General features: G+C 42.9%; 1 protein-coding gene and 1 non-coding gene across 2 annotated transcripts; one reads left to right on the forward strand and one right to left on the reverse strand.

Annotated features, from left to right (window-relative positions):
* Positions 1 to 868: 868 nt before the first annotated feature.
* On the reverse strand, positions 869 to 12,363 carry LOC117875323 (cytosolic 5'-nucleotidase 1B-like). Its single transcript, XM_034766558.1, has 6 exons — positions 12,242 to 12,363; positions 11,626 to 11,793; positions 5,294 to 5,423; positions 4,248 to 4,370; positions 3,301 to 3,485; positions 869 to 1,810 (listed from the first exon to the last, which is right to left on the reverse strand). The coding sequence occupies exons 2-6, from the start codon at positions 11,737 to 11,739 to the stop codon at positions 1,448 to 1,450; spliced, it is 915 nt and encodes a 304-aa protein (XP_034622449.1). The 5' UTR covers positions 11,740 to 11,793; positions 12,242 to 12,363; the 3' UTR covers positions 869 to 1,447.
* A 3,792-nt stretch (positions 12,364 to 16,155) lies between these two features.
* On the forward strand, positions 16,156 to 16,345 carry LOC117875660. Its single transcript, XR_004645314.1, has one exon. It is a non-coding gene; the product is annotated as a U2 spliceosomal RNA (small nuclear RNA).
* The last annotated feature ends 7,731 nt before the right edge of the window (positions 16,346 to 24,076 follow it).

Raw genomic sequence — 24,076 nt, forward strand, 5'->3', positions numbered from 1 at the left:
AAATTGAACCTGATTTTCAGAGATGTTGTACACTCCCACTCACCTCAGCTGAGTTGTGTGCACTCAGCACTTTAGATAATCAGCTGCCAAGGTGTCAGGATGGGCATCCAAAATCTGAGGCATACAAAATCAGAGGCCCCTTTTCAAAATTTTGGCCTAAATGTGTCCTGAGATTTAAAGTCGATCCCTTGTGGTTTGCATTCAGAAACTTTATAAAGTGTGTGAAGAGGAACCTCCTTTGGAAGGATGAAATAGGATTTGTGCTAACTTTATCACAGCTAGAATGTGTTCTTGCATATCTTACATTGCTGACATCTTGCAACACGTATCTGACATATCTGAAGGTAAGCCTGCATAACTAAAACATCAAAGAACAGAACCTTCAGTGTCAATTTAGAGTCTGACTGCTGATGAACAAATGTATAACATAATAAAAACAGAAGGATCTTTTTTACATTTTTCTCCTCACACACTTTAATACTCAAGATTGGTTAAGGACTGACAGCTCTGGAGAAAATGTCCTCTATCTACAGATCAACACAAACTGAAGCATTCCAAGCCTGCTAACTATGCTCTGGCCAACACGGTGCATGTTCTAGATGGACTGCTGGTTGGATGGGAAGGTGCATGGTGTGGATAATTCCCTTTTCCATACCTACTCATTCCTTGGTCCTCTGCTCAGCTTATCAACAATGGTGCAAATGAACATTAATGTGGTGTTGAAGTGGACACTGGTCGACCAGAAATTGAACTGAGGTCACCAAACTCATTTCACATAGGCCTCAGAAGAGCCATAACTTCTGAGTGATCCTTGTTGAGGAAAAAAAATCCACCCACCCCACCCCAACACAGAAAAATGGCAATGTTCTGCAAAGTCAGCTTTATTCGAGTAGGAAAAATAGTTTAGAAAAATAAAGGGTTCCTGTAAACACAAGGCCACACAAACTAACAGTTTCCACTGGAATTACAAATCACCCATACAGATCAAAGATTCATGATGACACAATCACTGAGCACATATTCGACTAACTGACCCTGAATAGGTAAACATACTCGCACCACATTTTTGGTCTTTTCAAAAATAACCTGTAAATATTCTTTATGCAGCATGATTCACGTTATAAATAACCCATTTACAACACTTTCAGAGAAGTCACACACTTATATATTTTAAAGACATACATATATACATGTCTTTAAATTATGGCTTAAACTATAAAATCAATACAAGACTTTTCCTAATATTAAAAAACGACAGTGCTAGACCTAGCAAACCAAACCAAAAAGTGTTCAAGAGTACTATCTAAAAAAACGTATATTAAAAATATTTCCTTTTAAAACTTATTTAGCTACCGAGGTCAAATCTTTAAACATATTCCTTATAATATACAAAGGTAGAGTTTTCAGACTTAACTATTGATGTGTTAGAGGCTAAGTTAAAGGGAAGCTATTTTTTAACAGTGTCATCTTTAGGTTTGGATTTGTTGTACTTCTGACCAATGCCATAAGGTACATGTGCTGCTATAGTACCCAGTTGTTGTGCTCCTTCAATGTGAAACATCTGATCATCAAAGAAAATATGAGGCCGTATTTTCACCAAAATCGGTCCTTTAGGAGCTCCTGCAAGGAAAAGTGCCTCATCAATCTCCAAACCCCAGCTACGGAGAGTCTTCAGCACTCTGGCTCCAGAACTTGCTGCGCTTCTAGCTGTGACGAGGTAGGTCCTTATAGGACAATCTAATCGTTCGTCTTTTGCATAAAATTTCTTCTGCAGCTTCCCTAAGTCTTCCAGAAAACCTTTCAAAGGACCCTAGGTATAAAATATCAGAAACATGTTTAATGTTTACCCACTTCTCCCACAAACATCTCTGTACTTTCTTCCATGCTGTCCTTTATATATAGAACTCCTTCCATGATCCATAAGGCCACTACCTTCTCCTCCTTGGAATCCTTTCTCAACACAATGCCTACAAAGAAAACCAACCAGCAAGTGACAGCTTGGCTGTGTGGGGCAGTCGCTGAATACGGATACCTATTTGCATAATAGAATGCCCTCCCACCACAAAGTATATTTGTATATTATAATTTTTATATATTTCAGTGCATCCCTCTTACTCTCTTTGTATGTTGCCTGTCTCCTTAGATTGTATGATCTTTGGGGCAGGGATCTTGTAAATCTGTATTTCTCTACAGTGCCTAATTCAGAGGGGTCCTGACCCTGACTGGGGCTGGAGAGCCCTAATATACAGGAATAATTTCTGTCCAGAGTTCATGAAATGAAAAACATACCTTTTGCTTTTTAACGACACCTGATTCTGTTCTCATAGTGATTTTTTACACTCGTGTAACTAAAGTGACTTCTGTGGAGTTCCCTCAGATTTACACCAGTTTGAGTGACAGAAGGATGAGGTGCAAAATTAAAAACAAAAACTATTTTGGGTCAAACTCTGATACACTGAGTACCTACAATTTCCATTGCTTTCAAAGATCAGGCCCTTATTCTGAGTTATACCAGTGTAAATGAAAGTAAAGTTGGTTTAAGTTGATTCTAACATGTTTGCATTCCTGGACAAACATCATAATTCTGTTTGACAATGAACATAAATATTACACTTGGACCATTCTGGCATTTGAAACAAATGCCAACTCTTTATTAATGTGTTATTGAGAGATGTACAATAGCTGTTCCATATGACAATAAAAAGTGGAACAAAGTATGAATGGACATTACATTCCAAGCCCAGACATGTGCATTCTGTTACATGCACAGAGGGCAACAAAGGATCACAAATACTGAGTAGTATGTTTGGAGGTGGGGCTGATTGCTATGAATGGATATAGGCTGCCATGTTCACCTCACCTAGGACCAGACCCAAAGTCCATTGAAATCAGTAGTCATCTTTTTCAATGAATTCAGTGGACATTGGATCGGGCCTCTAGGGGATGATTAAGTGAAAATACCTCTAGAGGTAGCTACAAGAACCTCATGTTCTTACTCATGCAATATTCCCAATGAAATGGGAGTCCTGTGTAAGGACTGCAGGATCAGGCCCTTAAATATCAAACGTGCATTCTAATAACTGTCTGTGAAAAAGGAAATCCAAGCAGGTATAATGCAATTGATGTTACAATTAAAAGGTTCTTTGACTCACAAATAAAACATCCATGAAGAACAAGACACATTAATGTATAAACTTAAGAGAAAAATAATGTACACATACGACAAACAAAATCAAAGTACCAACTACAATTTTAGCAATAAAAAAGCAAAGTTGTCTTAACAGTTCAAGAAGCAGATACCTGTGCAAGGGGCTTATTCTCATTCATCTGTTCGTGTTCAAAAAATCTATCTAATCCATGCTCTTTGACAATCTGCTCTGATTCGTCAGAAAAGAGAACAGCATCCCCATCAAACGCCACCCTCAGCTGCTTATCGCAGTAAGGTATGTCTTTATTTGCAGTGAACATTGTAGCAGATGCAATGCCTGAAAACACATCAGAAGCTCAGTTAGCAGTGGACTCACTAGTATTGTTATTGCAGTAGCATAGACACAGAATGGGTACAAAACTTTACTGCCCAGAGGCACTTACAGTCTAAGGCCCTGACCCCGGATATATTTCTGCATAGGAGTAACTTTATATATGCAAGCAGTCCCATTGATTTAAGTGAGATTATTCTCATGCATAGTTACTTTCAGTCATAAGTGTTTGTAGGATTGGACCCTAAGTCACACTGAAGATAAGAAATAGTGGAAAATTCTGAGGACAATATTTACTCTAGCTTTATTTATTTATTTTCATTTTAAGTTCACTCTCTTTTTTCTAATGTTGCAGTGCAGAAGCCACTGGATGTTGGCTAATTTTTGGCATCAGAGAAAAGGTGACATCAGGAGGAATTTGAGTGAGACAGGAGGGAGGACTGGTACACTGGTGGTCATGCAAGGGAGAGGGGCAGCATGGAAGAAGACATGAAACTGGGAGCAAGAGATAAAGAAAAGGATTGGTTAGGCTGGCATTACTGACACAGTGCAGGGGGCAAAAAGGGGCATTATAAGAAACAAGATCCAAGCAGAAGGATAATAATCAAATAAAACCAGTGACTAGTTGATATTACATATATACTGTATATTGGACTCCATATTTACTGAAATATTTCCATCTCCTGTGGAAAAGATACTTGTAATTATTGAGTTCATGTGATAATAGGCTTAAGTGAGAAATAAACCAAGGTAAGAGCCAATCCAAACCTGCTTCTATAGCTTCTTGGACTTTCTCAGAGTCAGCAGAAAGGTATAAGTTGGTAAGGTATGCTGTTAGGTAACCAATAGGGCTTTCTCCACCAGTCATACAGAAGCGTTCAATCGATAAACCTAAAAACAGGCATGAAAATCTCAGATACAGAAGAAACAAACAAGGTACAAAAATATGACAAGGTACAACCCTGCTGTGTTTTTGTCCTAACACAAACAAAATACAGTTACTATCTGAACAGAGTAAAATTTCTGAAATGTTAAGATCTGTCCTTGATGTACATTCGTCCCAATTCCTTACTGAGCAAAAGCTACTTTCCCCACTTCCTCTGAAACATGGGGTCATCTGGAGTTGGGATATCAGCTTAGATGCACTCATGGTCTACTTTGGTATGACAACTCTTGCAGTCACACGTTGGAAAGACTGAAACTTAACAACATGAATCTTGAGAGCATAGTGGCCAGATCTTCAACTAAGGACTTCCTCTATGTCCTTCTGAAAACTTCCAGTTTTACAAAGTGACTATTCAGAGTCAATGGAGTGACGCCAATTTACATCAGCTGAGGAGCTGGCACTCTAGTCCTACAAGAAGAATCTTATTTTTCAATTAATGTTAAACTTTTAAAGAAGTTTGTCCATATTCAGTAGTAGTCTGACTTTTAACAACTTTAAGAGGTTTAACTTGGCCACAATGTCTGATTGTTTCTTATTCCCCAAGAATCCCCCCACCCCCACAAAATCCCTCTGAGACAGCTCAGTGATTGCAAGTTTAGAGGGAAAAATACAAAATAAAGAAACATTCAAGGACCTTTTCTTAGAAATTGAGATTCGGACTTGACAATTAAACCTAGAGCTTTGGGCCAAATCCTGTTTAACACACTCTCACTTGTTCTGACACACACAAATAAACATAATTCACCTAGCAATGGGTATCTGTATCAAAGGAACTGCCCATTCCAGGGTCAGAGCACGCAAACTGAAAATGCTTCAGTTTACAGCCTGGCAGCAAGCAACTCTACAGAATGTTATTTATTTTACTTACCATAGTGATTGATGCTGTTTATGAGTCTCACTCCCACTTGGGCATGGTTATTAGTCATCAGAACAATATCAAATAGCTCTTCATCATTAGGGTACAGCTCACGAAGCCGGGCATTGACCTGTTCTAGTGCCTGCAGGTTAGAAACATTGATGTGCATAAACAAGCTGCATATGTGTCCTCTCAATCAGAGTAATTTTGGTTATACACATGGGCCCTGCCTTGAAGAAGAATGTGAAAAGCAGTTTGGCAGTTTAAACTTGCCAAACTTGTTTTATTCATTTCTCTTCTTCACCTCCCAGCAACTATTTTCTTGGACTTGTTATAAGAGAAGCAAATAAGCAGTTTTCTTTTGATGAAAGTTACAGAATTCAACTTTATAATGAAGTTCTTTTTACCTGAGGGCACGTCTTCACTACCCGCCAGATCGGCGGGTAGCAATCGTTTCTATTGGGGCTCGACTTATCGCGTCTAGTGAAGACACGATAAAATCGATCCCTGATCGCTCTGCCATCAACTCCGGAAATCCACGGCAAGAGGCGGCAGCGGAATCGACGGCGGTGCGGCAGCGGTCAACTTGCCGCCATCCTCACAGCCAGGTAAGTCGACCTAAAATACGCAACTTCAGCTACGCTATTCACGTAGCTGAAGTTGCGTATCTTAGGTCGACCCCCCGCTGTAGTGTAGATCTAGCCTGAGGCACCTATCATCAGATAAAATAAATCTGCAAAGGTACGGTACACCACCAAAGGTCTTTTAGTTAGTTTTCAGATGAACTGTGGAATCTAATCTTTCTAGATTCTGAAGGTTGAAGTACATTTGTTTTACTCTGATCTGTATTTGACTGGAGTTTTTCCTGGTTTTGGATAATGGGATTTCTCCAGGAGCCAAAAGATTATTTTTTTCCAGACCTGTACAGCTGTTTGTAGATGGTACCTGTTAATACTTTTTGGTAATACTTTATGAAATTTTATTAACGGATACAGGTATTGAGAGACACTTTTTAAACTCAACATCTAAATTGCTCCTGCAAAATTCACAAGCAAGCATAAAGTGTCTTTATATATGTGATTACAAATGCAGGTTTGGTGCAGACACTATTTAGGAAGGCAGGATTGACAATTTGTCCCTAAATAATGAGCATTAAATCCTGCCTTATCCAGTAGATATTTCCCTTGGAGGTTCCCAATCCAGGTAGTGAGTTGGATTGATCCTGATTAACCTAGACACTGGTTCTCAAACTATGGGGCAGGCCTTCCAAGGGAGGCAGAGCAATGTGACAAAGGAGGTGAGAGCTGTGTGTTTTGGGGGGTTTTTTTTGAAGAGCTATGTCAGCCCTGGGTAGCTGGGGCTCCTGCAGAACGGCCCTGACACCCGGGCTTGGGGTCTCCTCCTCAATCCCTCACTGGGAGGTAACCTGGGCTCACATTTCCTTCCCTGCTCCCCAAAACTGCACCTGGAGGCGGTGGGATTCCAGCTGTCAGCCTGGGGTGGCAGCAGCAGCAGAGAAGTAAGGGTGGCAATGGGGTGCTAAGTCTGCTGTGAAAAGTGATATTGACAAATATCACTTTTCATGTTGCCTCCCTTATTTCTGTGCTGCTGCTGGCGTGGTGCTGCCTTCAGAGCTGGGTGGTGGTATATGTTCTTGAGGGGTGGGAGTGTAAACAGCTACATATACAAAGAAGGGGGGCCCGATCAAATAAGTTTGAGAACCAGTGACCTAAGGTATCAAAAAAGATAAAGGAACAAGATGGTGCTTTTAAAAACCAGACCACTTATTTAGGTGCTTAAATGTGCTCTTAATAGCCTACCTTTAGGCACTTAGTTTTGAAATTCTTGGCCTTGTTGTGTGGACTATGCTTAGGAAAGCTCTAGATGACAGCCATCTATAGACCTACAGAGAGATCCTATTCATAGAGAAAGGATAAGACTCCCTATGTCCCCTTTCCCACTTTGTGTCCACTGGCCTGTAGTATTCCAGTACATTGGGTATTTATTGAAGGGACGAGGTGAGTGAGGTAATATCACGCTTTCGCTTTGTGGGACACTTTTCACAAAGCAATCACTCTATATCTGACCTATCAGTCCTCATCCTCAAAGGAAACCTACACAACACTTTTAAAAAAGCCTGGTAACTGAAATTCATAACTTTGCTAGACACTAAAAATCATGGTCTTAAAAAAGACACTGGATTTATGGCTTATTACAACAATCTGTAACCCCTAATGCCTTTTGTGTCCTATGATTACAGGGGTATTAACTTCATCTTGAATGGTCCCTTACAATATGTGTTAACTACTTATACTAAATTATCTGTTCGATCTTGTATTTAGCTGTGTCATTCTCAGTACCTTTCCCAGACCTGAAGAAGAGCTCTGTGTAGTTTGAAAGCGTATCTCTCACACCAACAGAAGTTCGTCCAGTAAAAGATATTACCTCACCCACCTTGTCTCTCTAATATCCTGGGACTGACATGGCTACAACAACGCTGCATATTCACTGAAATATCAGATAAGAGGATGCATTTAGTGCAGAGGGTGATATGTTAGTGTATTGGCTACTGTAATTAATCATGTTTTTATTTTTTTCATTATCTGGTACACACTCCCAAGCACCTTGTGGATGCAGCGAGTTATAAAATTATTGTCTAACTTATTATTTAGACAATAAGTGACTGTGTTGATCACACTTATTTTTACTGCAACTTTCTTGAAATTTAAAGAAATTGTAAACAAAGCAAACCCACCATGGCCAGATCATCAGTTGGTGTAAGTCAGCTAGATTCCACTCATTTCAATGGAGTTATGTTGATTCACAACATTTGATGATTTGGCCCCAAAAGTCCAATCTGAAGGTAAACAGAAATCCCTTCCGAAGTGGCAGGTAATACTGTTCACCTGGAAAAGTTACTTTTGTGGACTTGAAAGTTTAATTGATTTTTTAGTAAGAAACTCAAAGTTTTAGGCTAGAAAAGTCAGCAAACCTTGACTGTTGTTCTACATTAATCTCTTTGGGGCAAGGTCTGTCTTGTTGTTCAGTTTGTACAATGCCTAGCACAATGGGGTTCTGGTCTGACTAGGCCTCCTGGGTGCTATAGTAATACAAACAACAAATTAAAATAACAACATATTAAAGCTTTCCCTTAAAGGAGTCTGTAAACAGAGATGCTATTTAAGAACTATTCATTTCTGCATTTAAGTAGAAAATAATCCCTTATGAGACTTGAAATTTAGTGGCCTATGTGTTATGCAGGAGGTCAGACTAGTGACTAGATGATCCTTCTGGATTCAGGGACTGAAACCTGGAGTAAACAATCCCATATCACCCAACCAAACATGTATCTAGTATGTTACGGTTTAATATTTAAAAAAAATATTGTGAGCACATTCCAATCCAATTGTCCTTAGAAAAAAATATCATTAGTGCTCAAATGATTAAATCTAAAGAGCCTATTTTATGGCTCTAACAGCATGAACTGCACTGGAATGAGTGGGAAGGTACACCACCTAAAAACTAGGATTTTCAAATAAGCCTATGGGAGTGGGGCAGTCAAATCCTATTGAAATTCATTGGGAACTGGGTATCTAACTCTTAGGCTCTTTTGAAAACACATTCTGCTTGTGGAGGTTAGTGGAAGCATGCTCGTACCCATATAGAGTAGTTACTATACTTGTAAAATGGTGTAATGTATAGGAGGGGTGTTTTCATTGCCCTGCTTGCATCCTGCCCGGACACACCCTTGATAAGGTGCTGAGTGCTGCTGGTGGCTGTTCTCCCTATTGCACTTAGAAGATCACAGGTAATCGCATCATGGCTGGCACCTATTTTTTTTTCCCCTCCACTCAGCACACCCATAACTTGATCATAAGTGGTAAAAAATGTTTAGCTACTCATAGCCTTTCTGAGGCAAGTCTTACAACAATTAAAGTTAAGGGTCTATTTTAAATCCACATGGAAGTGCTATGTCATAGACTCTTCCTCCCAGCTAGTCTATTTAATTACCGACAATCCAGTAATCTTCTCAAAAACTGTTTTGGTGAGGCCTGTGAGGTGACAATTCCCTGAAGAACTAAAATGAACGCTTTGGACCAAATTCTCTCCTCTATAACACTCAAGCAACCCTGCTGAAGTCTGTGTTTATTAGAAACATTTAAATAAGCAAAGATGAAAGAATATTTTAAATATAGTTTACTCTACATCATTTAGGGCTGTTTACCTTTGGTGTATCTCTTAGCTCACACAATGAAAACAAAATTGTCAGTTTCACTCCTGCATATAGGCCCCTGAATCAGAGTCAGTTTCTTTGCCTTGTTCTTGTTGCACCAGCAATGTTTGAAACCAGTCATACATGTTTTTATTTTTAAATAGTCCAAGGAATTCTATTAACCTTGAACCCACATCGTTAGTCAGGCAAATTCTAACTGAAGTGAGTGAACAGAGTAAAAACTGAGGTGTTGTTTTATCGTGGGACAAGTGTTGTATCAGGCCATGAAGTTCAAGAATTAATTTAACAACTTGTACAGGGTCCTATGTAGGGCTTGATCCAATCTGAAAAGCTTCACTTTCCTTACAATATTACATTAAAAAGCATGGGCGAGTATTTAAGCCTGCTCCTGGTACATCTTAAGAACATAAGAACGGCCATACTGGGTCAGATCGAAGGTCCATCTAGCCCAGTATCCTGTCTTCCGACAGTGGCCAATGCCAGGTGCCCCAAAGGGAATGAACAGAACAGGTAATCATCAAGTGATCTATCTCCTGTTGCCCATTCCCAGCTTCTGGCAAACAGAGGCTAGGGACACCATCCCTGCCCATCCTGGCTAATAGCTATTGATGGACCATGAATAATGTAATGAATTAATCCATGAATTTATCTAGTTTTTTTTTATCGTCTTCCAAAATAGATACATCTTGCTCCCATCTCTGTTGATTCTGACTTCTGCAATGTGGCCTATCTGCAGTCTCACAATAGTGGATGTTATTTTCTGAGATGCTTTGATATCAATCACAGGATCTTTCACCTTTTGACCATTTATTTTCAGTTACTATCTTCCTTGATAGGGTGTCAATATCCTCAACCTAGGTCATTCCACACTGAGTAAAGATCTTAAGATTTGGTTTTATAACCAATTAAAACCCATACAAGTTTGGGGCAGTGGCGTAGCTAGCATGGAACATTTGGATGGGCTCCGACTTTGGGTAGGCTGGCAATGATGGAGGGGCAGGAAGGATCGGGGGGCCCGCCTCCGCCCAACCCCACCAGTCCAGCTGGCCTTGTGGGGGATGATGGATGCTCTGGCCAGGGGCCCTCCGGGGCCCCATGCATGCACCCAGATCTGGAAGGAGATGCCGCTCTCCAGTGTACATGGCTCCTGGCACCCATCCCCGTCGCACTGCCCCACATCAGGCCTGGCTCCCTGAGGCAGCAGGCCTATGTTTTTTGATGCTTGCTGCTGCTCGGCGGGCGGGTCGCCCTCCTCCTGCTGCAGCATGCGCGGTGCACTCGTCAAGCGCTCCGCTGCTGTGTCACTGCTGTCCCTCCCCCTCCGGTCGAGCTGTGTGTGTGTGCACCCGGCGTGCAATGTCTTGCAGGTCTGGGCAGGGCTAGCACTGGGGCCTGAGCAGAACCAGGGCTGCGGGTGGGCCTGGATGCTAAGTGGGTGGGCTGCGTCCTACCCAGGTCCACCTGTAGCTATGCCCCTGGTTTATCTGGGGCCTAAATTATCTGACAATGCTTTAAAAGGAAATGAACTTTCTGTCTGTAGCATGACTCTACTAGGCATTGAGTCTATCCTCCTAACCACCACCTAACCACACATTCTTTAATCTTTAGATTGGCAAGAGGCTATTAACTTCCTCCATCTAAACTGTGCCAATTTTTCAGTAGGAAATACTACGTGATCTTACACTGGCATGTATCTTTACTGACTCAGGGAGGGGAGGAGAGTAAAATTATTCTAATTTATTTCAGTCGGGAGATAGAGCAAATTGAGATTACTCAATCAAGGCAAACAGGCCACTAAGCCTGAAACCATTTCCCAGCAGCCTCACTGTGCTCAGTAGAAGACTCCTCCTCTTCCCCAAATTTGGACTTGAGCTTTCAGCATCCTCCCTGGCGTGACATCCCGGAGTAGTTCCCCTTCCAGCACACAAACCTAGGAGCCATGTTTAGTGTATTCTTATGTGAGAAAAGACTGCTGGCTGCATGATTATGTAAACGGATGTATTTACCAACCACTCTGGCTCTGGGGAAGGGTGGAGGCAGGCAGGAAACTCTGTGGAAGGCTGTTTGTGGAACAGAAAGCTTAGCTGAACTTTTAAATGGAGTGTCTTACCTTGACAAAATAGAAAGCTGGCCCGGGCTTCAGGGGGACGTTCTCATTTTCCTCCTGGTACTTCACATAGGTTTCCACCCCTTCCTCTTCGTAGATTTTCCTGTCTTTCACCATGTCAAAGAGAGCCCGGGAAGAGACTGCCACAGTGGTGGCATTTTGGGGCTTAGGCTGTAGACAACGGAATGGTGAGAGAGGGCTGGGGAGGAGGATGGCACCCCGGGAGGAGAGGATGGGGGTGACACATGGCGAGGAGGATGGCACCCAGGGAGGAGAGGATGGGGGTGACACACAGGGCGGAGGATGGCACCCAGGGAGGAGAGGATAGTGTGCCACGTGGGGAGGACAGCATAGGTGTTGCAGGATGAGGTACCCAGGAAGGAGAGGGTGGGGATGGCACCCAGTGACCCAGGGAGGAAAAGATAGGGGTGGCACCAGGGGAGGGGGTGGCACACGGGGAAGCCAGGCCCGGAGGTTGGATGGGAAGGATCGGCAGAGGGAGGCAGACAAGGCACGTATCAGAGAGAAGAGGAAGGAAGCACACACAGCTGTTTATGAGCCCCGGAGAGCTGTCCTCCCTCCCCCACGCCTACTCCGTGCTGCCGCCGGCTGCACTCACCGGTCGGGGTCTCTTGGTGGAGACCAGGTTGTCGTAGAAAGCCTTGGCCGCTGCCCAGTCTTGCTCGGCGCCGACCGCCGCCGCCTGCTGCTGCGCCGCGGTGAGCGGGGTGTTGCAGGCCGAGCTGCAGGAGCTCATGGTGGCGGCTGGTGCCCGCGGCTGGTGCCTGCTGCTGCAGCCGGGCGGCGCGGGGGAGGAGGAGGATCTCTGCAGCGACACGGACACAGCGGGACCGAGCTCAGCGCGGAGCGCACCAGCCGCCTCTGGGCATCCCCGCCCCGCCGCTGCAGCCGTGGGGAAGTGATGACGGGCCGGGCTCTGCCCTGCCCGGGGCTCGCTGTGCCGCGCCCAGCCAGCCACCTCCCTTCCGCCTGCCGCCAGCGCCGGGCCTGCTGCCCGCCATCCAGGGCCGCAAACCCCCGACCAAGCCCTACAGCCTGCGGGAAGGGGCGGGGGACCGGGGCTGCATCCAGATACACACAACCTGGGGGGACCAGAGGCCAGGAACTACCCCCCCACACACACACACAGATAGGCACAGTCGGGGGGCAGGGGTCAAGGCTGCAACAGACACCGCCCCCCCCAGTTACACACAGCCTAGGGGGAACGGACTGGGCTGCAATCCCCCCGCCCCAGTCAGCTACAAACAGCTGGGGGAGGGGGGGGTCTGGCCCAAAGCCCAGAAGTCAGTGGGTTTGGGATCAGGCCCTAAATACTAGGAAGTAAAAAGTATTATTAGTAACTTTAAAAAGGGGGAGTGGATGGATCAAAGGAAATTCCCTTTCATAATTTGAAATTTGTTTCCTTACAGAAATATTATTTCAACATATTTGCACTGGTTAATGACTGTAGCTGCTAGGCTGCTGGTGTTTATTTGAGCTTGTTGTTAAGGAGAACAATGAAGAATTTGGAATATGGAAAAAATTATATGACCTGGCCCTTCCAGCTTGGACACTAAGTAACTGCTGTTCACCTTAATGTTTCCAGTCTTAATATTGACAGCCATTTCATATTATGTTATGGCTTCAGGCACTGATTTTATCAACAGGATTAGAAACTTATTACTTGCACAACAGTTTAACTGCTTTAACATTAACTGCAGCAGAAAAATCTGAAGGATTTCTCACTAGAATATGAGCAAAAGAACAATGATGTGTCCACCGGTCAAAAGTGGCTGGCTTTAAGTGGTTCAGTGAGTGAACAGTGGGGTCCAAATAACTATTCATTAAATATACACAACATTTAAGGCCTAGTCACAAATATTGCTTTGGCTGGGGTCTGGGTGGCTCTAAAACACAGAACACAGTGAACACCACTGGAGGGCTTGAGAACTATTTAAAGGAAAGCAATGTTGCTTAACGGATAGTGCAGGGGTGGGCAAACTTTTTGGCCTGAGGGCCGCATCGGGTTTCGTAAATTTTATGGAGGGCCGGTTCGGGGAGGGGGTCATGGCCCGGCCCCCACCTCCTATCTGCTCCCGCATCCCTCCCGGGACTCCTGCCCCATCCAACCCCTCCTCTCATTCCTGAATGCCCACCCCCCCGGGACCTCTGCCCCATCCAACCCCCCCCTTCTCCCTGTCCCCTGACTGCCCCCTGCTGCCCCATCCAACCCCCCTCCTTCCTGACTGCCCCCCCGAACCTCTGCCCCCATTCAACCCCCTGTTTTACCCCCGACCACTGTCCACACCCCCGCTCCCTGACCACCACCCCGAACTCCCCTGCCCTCTATCCAACCCCCCCTGCTCACTGCCCCCTTACCGCGCTGCCTGGAGCACCGGTGGCTGGTGGTGCTACAGCCGTGCCGCCCGTCTGGAGCCGGGTCACGCTGCTGCCACCACCATGCAGCACAGAGCACTGGGTCAGGCCAGGCTCTGCAGCTGCGCTGCCCCAGGAGCTCACAGCCCCGCTGCCCACAGCATTGCACCGGTGACGAAGTAAGCGAGCTGAGGCTGTGGGGGAGGGGGAATAGCAAGGGAGGGGCCAGGGGCGAGCCTCCTGGGCCAGGAGCTTGGGGGTCAGGCAGGATGGTCCCACGGGCTGGATGTGGCCCGCACGCCGTAGTTTGCCCACCCCTGGGATTGTTCATTAGACTGGGACTCAGGAGACCTGGGTTCTATTGCTGGCTCTGCCATTGGCCTGCTGGATGGCCTTGGAAACTATACCTCAGTTTCCCCCTCTGTAAAATAGTGATACTGACCTCCTTTGTAAAGCACTTTGCGATTTACTGATGAAAAAGTGCTGCATAAAAACTAGGTATTATTATTTATTGTTACTCTATTCCTATACACTACAATGAGCTAGAGCTTTTTTGTGGTAGCTGCCATCTTCTGCGCCAACGTGTAAGCTTACATTGAAATATAAACCAGTTGGTGGAGCTTTGGAGTTCCACTACTTTTTTCTTCTATTTTGACCCCTCAATGCAACGTTTTGTATTGCTATTCTCACAAGTAAAATCAGAATTTATCACACCCACTTTTTATGGTTTATTCAGTCAGTTAGTTATGAAGATCCCTTTTACCCTTTTCAAGTTACCAGAAAATGTCAACAATTTCAACTCTGTTGCCTGAGTCAGTGATCCTGGGTCCTACCACTGGAGTGGTCTGGCTTCAGGGCCTTACACATCAAGCCATGACCTTCAAAATGCAAATTCAGTGCTGTCATCTGAAATATTTAATGGTGCCCTTAGAGTTCTGTTGAGGAGGAATGGGTTATTTCTCACTGCATCAAGTCTCTTGGGGAATCCAAGAACAGGAAAGAATCCAAAATTCAACTCCTTTGGTGGTTTCTCAGCCAGAAGTTAATAGAAGTTAATTTCCCAGTTTACCTGCAATGTTTGTACTAGGGTTCTCTGCTAAAAAAAGAGTTTGAGCCTTTGTGGGTCTGTCTACATTGCAATGTAAGCCCATGCTTGAACCTGGTCTCAAACCTAACCCCTCTTACGTCTATGCTACAATTGCGTTAAACCAGGGCTCAGACCCAGGGTCCCAGGAACCTGCAGGGCTGGAGGGTCCAAGCTTGAGTTAAGCCAGTACCCAGGGCTCGAGTCCTGTTGCTTTGCACTGTAGACGCAGCCCCACTTGACTTGGGTCCCAGGAGTCAGCCAGAAGTATCCCACAATTCCATGGGATAGCTTCCTCTCACCCAACAATCTGTAATCTGCTCTATTGAAAACAGAAGGCACCCCCACTTTGCGAATGGCAGCAGATTAGGTCAGCATTAACACATTCCCTTCTGATTATTGATCTGCAAGCACACTATCAGAGAGCCTTCTGGGTTTGCAAGGGAGAGTGAACTGATCAAGCCTTTTACAAATTGGCTTGCTTCCTGGTAATGTGTTGGCAGTAAAGTTTTCCCACAGTTCACCCCGGTCCTAGGGCTAGAGCGGCCACATTTTGGGGGTGGGAGTGCTAGAAACTCTGGGATATGGTTATTTTGACTTATGTCTGCACACTGCAGTGTGGATACCAGAGCTCTAGGTTCGAGCATGGTTTAGAAGAGTCTGAACTTATGGTTACAATATAATGTGGACACTCTATCCCAGGGTTCCCTAACACAGGTCAGCTGACTCCAGTCCCACTAACCGTGGGCTTACATTGCAGTGTAGACATACCCTGTGAATGTGCTGTTAAAAAAAATCACGTGTATTTCACAGTCTGTCACCACTGACAGGACAGAAAGAGAGGTCTCCTGCTTTTTGATACTGATCCTTGATTGAAACTGTTTTCCCATCAACTCATTAGGTGTCTCTGCCTAACAAGAAGGTTAAGATCAAAATCCCTACACCCCAATCTGGGTCTGTGCTGGTTATGTGATATGTATGTATCTCGTGATCCTTGTAACTGATACCTGTAATCCCTCATAACTCAAGCTGGACCCCAGATGTACAGTACCTTCCCTCTTAACTTGTGTATATTTAATTTTAGACATTAGTTTTAATAACATTTTTAAATCTATTCTTATCATTTGAATATCTAATATGTCCTTTATTTGAGGACTGTATATTAAATTGATTTTTGAAATAGGGGGATGGAATAGGAGCTTGCTCCATCCACCCCATGCATGGACCTGGTATTGCAGTGCCTCCAGGAACAGTGCAAAGAAAAAAAAGAAGAAGTTTAAGGACAGTATTTCAGTGCTTAGACTGAAGGTTCCACTGAAAATTCTGTTTTTCTTGCATCCACTCATCTCTGGAACAGATATAAGAAGCTTCCCAACTTTAGAATTCCGGGCCCAGAGGCAAGGAAGGGGCCTGAGATGGAAGGATCAGTTTTATCTTCTGAATGTGTAGACCGTAAGAAATATTGCACATTGACAGATAATGTAAGGTAGCCAATATTCAGTCCTCAGGACATAAGGCACTGATACACTGCAGAATGGACTCTGCAAGGACACTTCATCTGTGTGATTGCACTGACTTAGCTACAAAAGATACCAGCTGCATACAGGGCAATTTGATGCTTGGTAAATCTTCCAGATTCATGCCATAAGTAAGATGTTCTTGGAAGGCGCCTGGGAAAGGCTTTGGCCCAGGGCAGCAAGCCAGGACATGCTGCTAGACATAGCTGGTGAGATACTGCCAGATTCCTGGTCTATATCTAGAACCCCTAGGTGATATGGTAATACACATAATAAATAATTATAATTTTATCTGCTCCACCAGATTACCATTTTGGGTAAGAACAAATATGCTTTGTAGTATAGATACTACTAAATACAATTCTGCACTTAGATCACTGATTTTTTTTTAAAAATCATGAACACATTTCTATTAACAATATATTTTTTACATTTGTTCCACAAAACCGACATTTGAATCCTAGTCTGCCTCTGTCCCTTTAATTGCATGCTTCTTCTTGATGCTGTCTTTTAAAGTGCCTGTATTCATGCATGCCACTTTTATGCTAAGTCAGTTGGTTAATGGCAGAGATACGCCATGATACATTTACATTTACGCTGTGGAAATCTTTCAAATACTTCAAGGTATTTACCTTCCTCTTTCTTTTCAGAAAGTTCTTCATACATCTGGTAATTATTAACGATGTTACAGCATAAATGATGGTTTGTGCCTCCCTCAGCCCATCTTTTCCATCCCCCCACCCTGCCTCGCCCCGCCCCGCCCCGTCCCGCCTGGCCACCACTGCTCTTGTAGGGAAATTGGAATGCTAAATTTGTGACATCACATTCCATTCTATGGCAACAGTTTGATGTCCTTTTTCCAACTGTGTTCTACTGTTAAAGTCTTTCTTTAACATTAAATTAATTAGCAATGGCCAGATGTATTTCCTTGGAAATAAAGATCTTGCATTTTACCAGATGATGTCTCACATGTCTGCCAGTAACTTGTAGCATGAATGACTCCAGTGTGGGGATGGTGGGATGGGAAGGAACTAAAAGATGAGTCCAGGATAGGAGTTGTCAAGTTTGAGTGTGATTGCCAGTCTCAGGGCAGACTGTCAAGAAGCAGGGCACAAAACCCCAAACAGGTGGTAAGTTCTGTACTTACATTTCACCCACCAAATAACAAATGTGAACTCCTCAAGCAGCCTAACCATGGAGTCACAGACAGTTACCTTGGGTACTCGGGTCTATCTTGCCATCCAGGCAAACAAGCCTTTGTGATCGATGGTCACATACACCAAAAATCACAACAATATTCAGATTACAACCAGTCCCAAAGGACCGGTCACTTACCCCAGGTCAATTGTACCTTAGCTCTCTTACCAAAGACAACACTTGTAGCCAATCCTGTAATAAACTAACTAAAGATTTACTAACTAGGAAAAAGAAATGAGAGCTATTTACAAAGTTAAAACAGGTAAACATACACACACAGATGAGTTACTGTCTTAGGTTTCAAAAGATAATAGATGCTGTTGTATACGCAAACTCTATATGTCCTTTAGGAACAATGTAAATTAAGCAGGTTGGGGATCCTTTACTTATGCTTAGAAGTATTGCCCTCTCTGAATTCAAATCAGCGTAGTGATGATAATTTCTCCTTAACAGGGATTTTTATTCCTTTCCCCCAGCGTTCAAGCTGTGATGGGACAAAGACTTGTACATGTCTCCTCTTCATGGGTGTAGGGGAAGCAATCAACAAAATCTTTTGTCTACCCATGTTCCACTATGGTTTGTCTGGTGTCTATGGGCCTTCTTTTGTTGGAGAGTAGATGATACATCTTGTGGTAAACTAGTATTTCACACTTGGTAATGCTTCTCTCCTGACTGGGAGTTTACAGTCTTAGCAAATAGATTTATAGTTACAGAACAAATATTTAAATATTACCTTATAACATGGAATACAGATATTATAAGCAAGATTCTTGTAGCATCCTACAGACATTTCATAAAGTCTAAATACTAAACACATTCTTATAATTCTAATCTCTATTTTAACATAACTAACACACAGGCGAGCCAGACTGGTTTCCAGCTATGCATTTGTCAGTGTTCAGTGAGGCCTAGGGGCCTGGGCATGAGCTGGCACATGGTTTGCCAGCATCACAGGAACATTTGGTGCATGGGAGGCAAAGAACTCATTTAACTGCGATCTCCTTCCCCTAAGCAGCTCTATCTATCCCTGCAGCAGAAGTTTCCTCTCTCCTCTTTCACTTTGTTCAACATCCTGACTTTTCCCTAGTCCCCTAGAGAATTAGGTTCACGACATCAGCAGTGTATGCAGCCTTCTGGGGATTTTTGTTCCCTAGAAGGCTGCATATAATTTCTCCTGGAAAAAGCCCATATATATCATATCTTTATATCACTGAACTGTTTTCTTAACTTTTTGAACAAACATATTATGATTATTTAGGCTGAGCAAGGGATGGCACAAAACTATACTTCTTCAAAAACAACCCAGGGAAAGAACTATGAATCAGAGTCAATATTTCCACTGTTTTCTAGGGGAGAAAAATGGTGTGGTTTATTTTCCCCTTGTGCCTGGCCAGTGAGTAGGGAGGAAAGGGAGCAGAACGTTGGCTCTTCCCACTCACCACCAGCTCCGTGCCCAGTTGCTCGAAGTGAGAAGCATTTAGCGGTAGGCTGGGACTACTACACACCTACCCAGGAGCCAAGATCCAAGTAGATTAACCAAAATGAAGAGGAGGTGGGGCAAGCAGGTCAGACGAGCAGAATCTAGTTGCAAATATTTATATTCAGACATGCTGTCCCAGTGTAATTCCATCAATTTCAGTGAAGATATATTATAGAAAAATAAGTCATATGGCTTTTTCATTTAGCTTTAGAAAAGTGGTAATAACTTTATTATTATTTAAAATAATCCATAATTTACATGTTGCAAAATGACCATAGAACTGTTAAAGCACAACAGGAGTTGAATTTATATCATTTGAGTTATACAACGAGCACTTCTAGATTAGGGCACACAGATTTTGATTAATATTCTGGAAATATCTGGGTATTAGATTAGCCATAGGAAGATTCTTCTACTGTTCTCAAGATAAAACAGAAGCATATTTGAATTGTAAAACAAAATATCAATAAGAGGGCAAAAGTGTTCACACGAGGCCTGTTTCCAGGGTTTTACTGAAAGGATATATTCAAAGTATCATCAACAATTTAAAAACAGTCTTGCTAAATTGGGGAGGATTGTTTAATTGGCATTGTATTACATGTCAAGTATCTTTTTTTTTTGTTGATACAGATAAATTAAGGCCTCAGTCCTGCAAACTGATCCACAGGGCACATGGATCTGCCTATGCAGGATTAGAACCCTATTCACAAAGGGATTTAAGTGGTGCAATGCTAAGCATTGCGGAGCCTAACTTTTATGTACCTGCTGTCTAGTGAGGGGCCCAGGCCCAGACCCTCTAAGGCAGTGGTTCCCTGGGGGTTCATGAAATGTTACAGGGGGTTCTCGGGAAAAAATTCCCTAATGGCGGACAGAACTGTCCATAGGAACCCCGGGCAGCATAGAGCCAGCAGCCCGGAGCCTTGGGGACTTCCAAGAGCTAAGCAGATCAAAGCAAGCATATCTATCACACTGAGGAGATTTAAACTTCAAGACTCTGTATACCAAATAGAAAGGGAGGTGGATATTTTTTGCTGTTTTTAAAATTAAATAGGCTGCTAGTGTTGTTTTTAAATTATTATGAAGAACAAGTTTAAGCTTTGTTGTAACGCGCATTGTTTGCCTGGAGTGCTCAAGACCTGAATGCTTGTGTAGGAGGAACTCTTTGAGTTGGCTTTTTAAATACCTTCATGCTGTTTCACATCTGATACTCCTTGATCAAACCTGGGAGCCAGAGGCGCCAGTATCGGGGGGCGACAAGGGTCACGTGCTGCCCCCACATAGTGTGCTCCAGCACAGGTCCCTCCCCTTTTTTCCTTGCCCCCCACTTTTCCAGCAGTGCCCCCACCAGACCCTGGGGTGCACAGGGGCTTTGGCCCTGCACCCCGTTTTTCTACTGGCGCCTCTGATAGGAGCCTTGTCTTATAACTGGCTTAATCAAAAGTGATACAAGCTACAAAAGTGAGATCTTGGAAGAGTGTTGCCATTTTCATAATGTAATAAAAATACTGTAATGATAAATAATAATTAATAAATATTGTGTAATAAGCATGTCATAAAAACAAATTTTATATTTCCAAGTCACTGCTTTTATAATTTATGCTGAGGTAAGGGAGGAAATCCATGGAAATACTCATTTTTAGGAGGGGGTTCAAGAGACTTGACATTTTAGTGAAAGGGATTTGCGGGTTGTTAAACTTTGGGAATCACTGCTCTAAGATATTTAGATACCTAACTCCCATAGATTTTAATGGCACCTAAATAGCATTGAGGATCCAGCCCCCAGGCTTCCTATATATGCTGGGTGGGGAGCCACCTAAGCTAGCCAAAAGCAAATGCTGAGGAAAAGGAAGTGTCCTAAGCCCTGCCCCTCTCAGGTGCCTAAATCCTTTGGTGAATCTGAGCCTAGGTGTTCAAAAACGTAATTCTTTGTTTTGACAAATAACGAAAGATATTAAAGCATAGTATGACTCATCCCGATAAATGAAATACCCTACCTTTGCAATATATGGGCAACAATTTATCTGCTAGGTCACATAGTCTTCCATTAGGGTTCATGGGAATTTCAAGGTATCTTATGAAAATAGCATATTGAAAATATCAAGGAAAAATTAGTCATACCCTGGCATACATGAATATCACACTGGCTCTATGGCACATTTTGCTTGTTAGATTTAAAAACAGAGAGGACTAACAAGAATGTTGCTTCTTTTTAGCTATACTTTTAATCCATACATAGAGTGCCTTTTAAAATAAATTCTTGTTTCCCACTTATCTCCTTTTAAGGGAACGTTGCTTTAGACTATGTTCATACTCAAGTATCATTAATGGTAGTTATTCCACAGTCCCTGCTGCAAGAGCTGACAGTGACAGAGTTTTTGGGAGGCAATGACAATGGAAAAGCATAGCTATCATCCGAACAAAAAGTAAACTGATTACATTGTAACACTGACTGTGTTCCATATTTACATTGAAAGACCATTGAGCCTTTGCTAAAACAAGACATCTGCCTTTTCCTCCCAAATATAAAGGCCCAGTTCAACCCTCAGATACTGTTGTGTATATCACAAATAATGGGAGTTGCAGAAGGGAATTGGAAGGGCAGAATTTTGGTTTATACACCTGTCACTACTCATACACAGTGATGTCACAGTTGAGAGTTGGCATGAATGAATAGCATGAATGAATAAAGGGCTTAACGGGAAAATATTTTTTGTTGTAAATGTGTTTTAATAAATACATTTATTAAACACTTCTAGGTAATTACAGGGTGGGGTTACAGTTATAAAAAACTACCAATTGCCTTAAGCAAGGGTGGTGTTATAGTGCACTTATACTTGTTCATAGAGAAGATGCAAGTGGGATGCATTTGACTGTATATATAATTAACACCTGGTTGCATGAAGACAATCGTGAGTGGTTATTGACGAGCACTCCAGAGGGGAAAAGCAGTGCCTGAGAACCTGAAACTAGTGTACATTCAACTAGAAGAGCTTTACGGCTTGTCTGAGCTACAGTATCAAGCCTGTTAGTGACTCATGTACAACATGGTTGTTCTCTGAGTTGCAACACAACTCCATTTTGCAGTGTGTCACATTTCTTTTTCAAGTCTGTTAGTACTTTTTGCTGTAATGAGCCATTGGGAGTAGGGGCTTAGAGAATAAAACTGATGATGATGTGTTAGTGTTTGTATTTGTATTATGACACTGCCCAAAGGCACAAGGATGCTTTTGTGTTAGATTCTATTGTGTTAGATATGTCTGCTGTCTTCACATGACATAGCCACAGCTCTTTGTGTATTTTCAGTAGATATGAGCTTACTTTTGGCCTCTCTGAGAATGTCTTTCAAGTTGTGTTTGATTACAGTGTTCAAGTTCCCTGTTCTCAGTATTATTCTTCATTTTCTACTAATCTTCATCTTCTACTAATGACAGTACCCTATTGAAAGCATGTAATAATAATAATAATAATAATTAATAAGTATTAATTAATAATGATTCCTGTAGGGAGCTAGAATGGCCTTAGGGTTATATTAATTATTATTTTATTATTATTGTGGTCATATCAGGGACTTGGACCCCATTGTGCTAGGTGCTGTACAAACACAGATCAAAAAGACAGTCCCTGCTCCAAAGAGCTTGCAATAGGCTATAGCACACAGGACAGGGAGTAAGGAGATTGGGGTCTGTTCCCAGCTTTGCCGTAGATTTGCCTTGTGACTCTGGAGAAAACATTTAACCTCTCTGGGCCAGAGCCAATAAAAGGCATTGCAGTTCTGTCTCCTCCTCCTCCTGCTCCTCCTCCTTCCACCACTCCCCCCAGCCATTTTGTGTGGCATTAGGTTTGCTTTGAGGATGCCTAATGGATCAGGCCCCACAGATGAGCTAAGAACATGAGAATGGCCATAATGGGTTAGGCCAAAGGTCCATCAAGCCCAGTATCCTGTCCTCTGACAGTGGCCAATGGCAGGAGCCCCAAAGGGAATGAATAGACAGGTTATCATCAAGTGATCCATGCCTTGTCACCCAATCCCAGTTTCTGGCAAACAGAGGCTAGGGACACCATTCCTGCCCATCCTGGCTAATAGCCATTGACAGACCTATCTTCCATGAATCTATCTAGCTCCCTTTTGAACCCCGTTATAGTATTGACCTTCACAACACCCTCTGGCAAGGAGTTCCAGAGGTTGACAGTGCGTTGTGTGAAAAAATATTTTCCTGTGTTTATTTTAAACCTGCTACCTATTAATTTCATTTGGTGGCCCCTTGTTCTTGTATTACGAGAAGTAAATAACACTTCCTGATTTACTTTCTTTATACCACTCATGATTTTATAGACCTCTATCATATCCCCACTTAGTCGCCTCTTTTCCAAACTGAAAAGTCCCAGTTTTATTAATCCCTCCCTCATACGGAAGACGATCTATACCCCTAATCATTTTTGTTGCTGTTTTCTGAACCTTTTCCAATTCCAATATATCTTTTTTGAGATGAGGCGACCACATCTGTATGCAGTATTCAAGGTATGGGTGTACCAAGGCTTTATATAGAGGCAATATGATACTTTGTGTCTTATTATCTATTCCTTTCTTGATGATTCCCAACATTCTGTTTGCTTTTTTGGCTGCCGCTGCACATTGAGTGGATGATTTCAGAGAACTATCCACAATGACTCCAAGATCTCTTTCTTGAGTGGTAACAGCTAATTTAGACCCCATCATTTTATATGTATAATTAGGATTATGTTTTCCAATGTGCATTGCTTTACATTTATCAACATTAAATTTCATCAGCCATTTTGTTG

This window comes from Trachemys scripta, chromosome 3 (assembly GCF_013100865.1).
Source record: "Trachemys scripta elegans isolate TJP31775 chromosome 3, CAS_Tse_1.0, whole genome shotgun sequence".
In the NCBI taxonomy this organism is placed as follows: Eukaryota; Metazoa; Chordata; order Testudines; family Emydidae; genus Trachemys; species Trachemys scripta.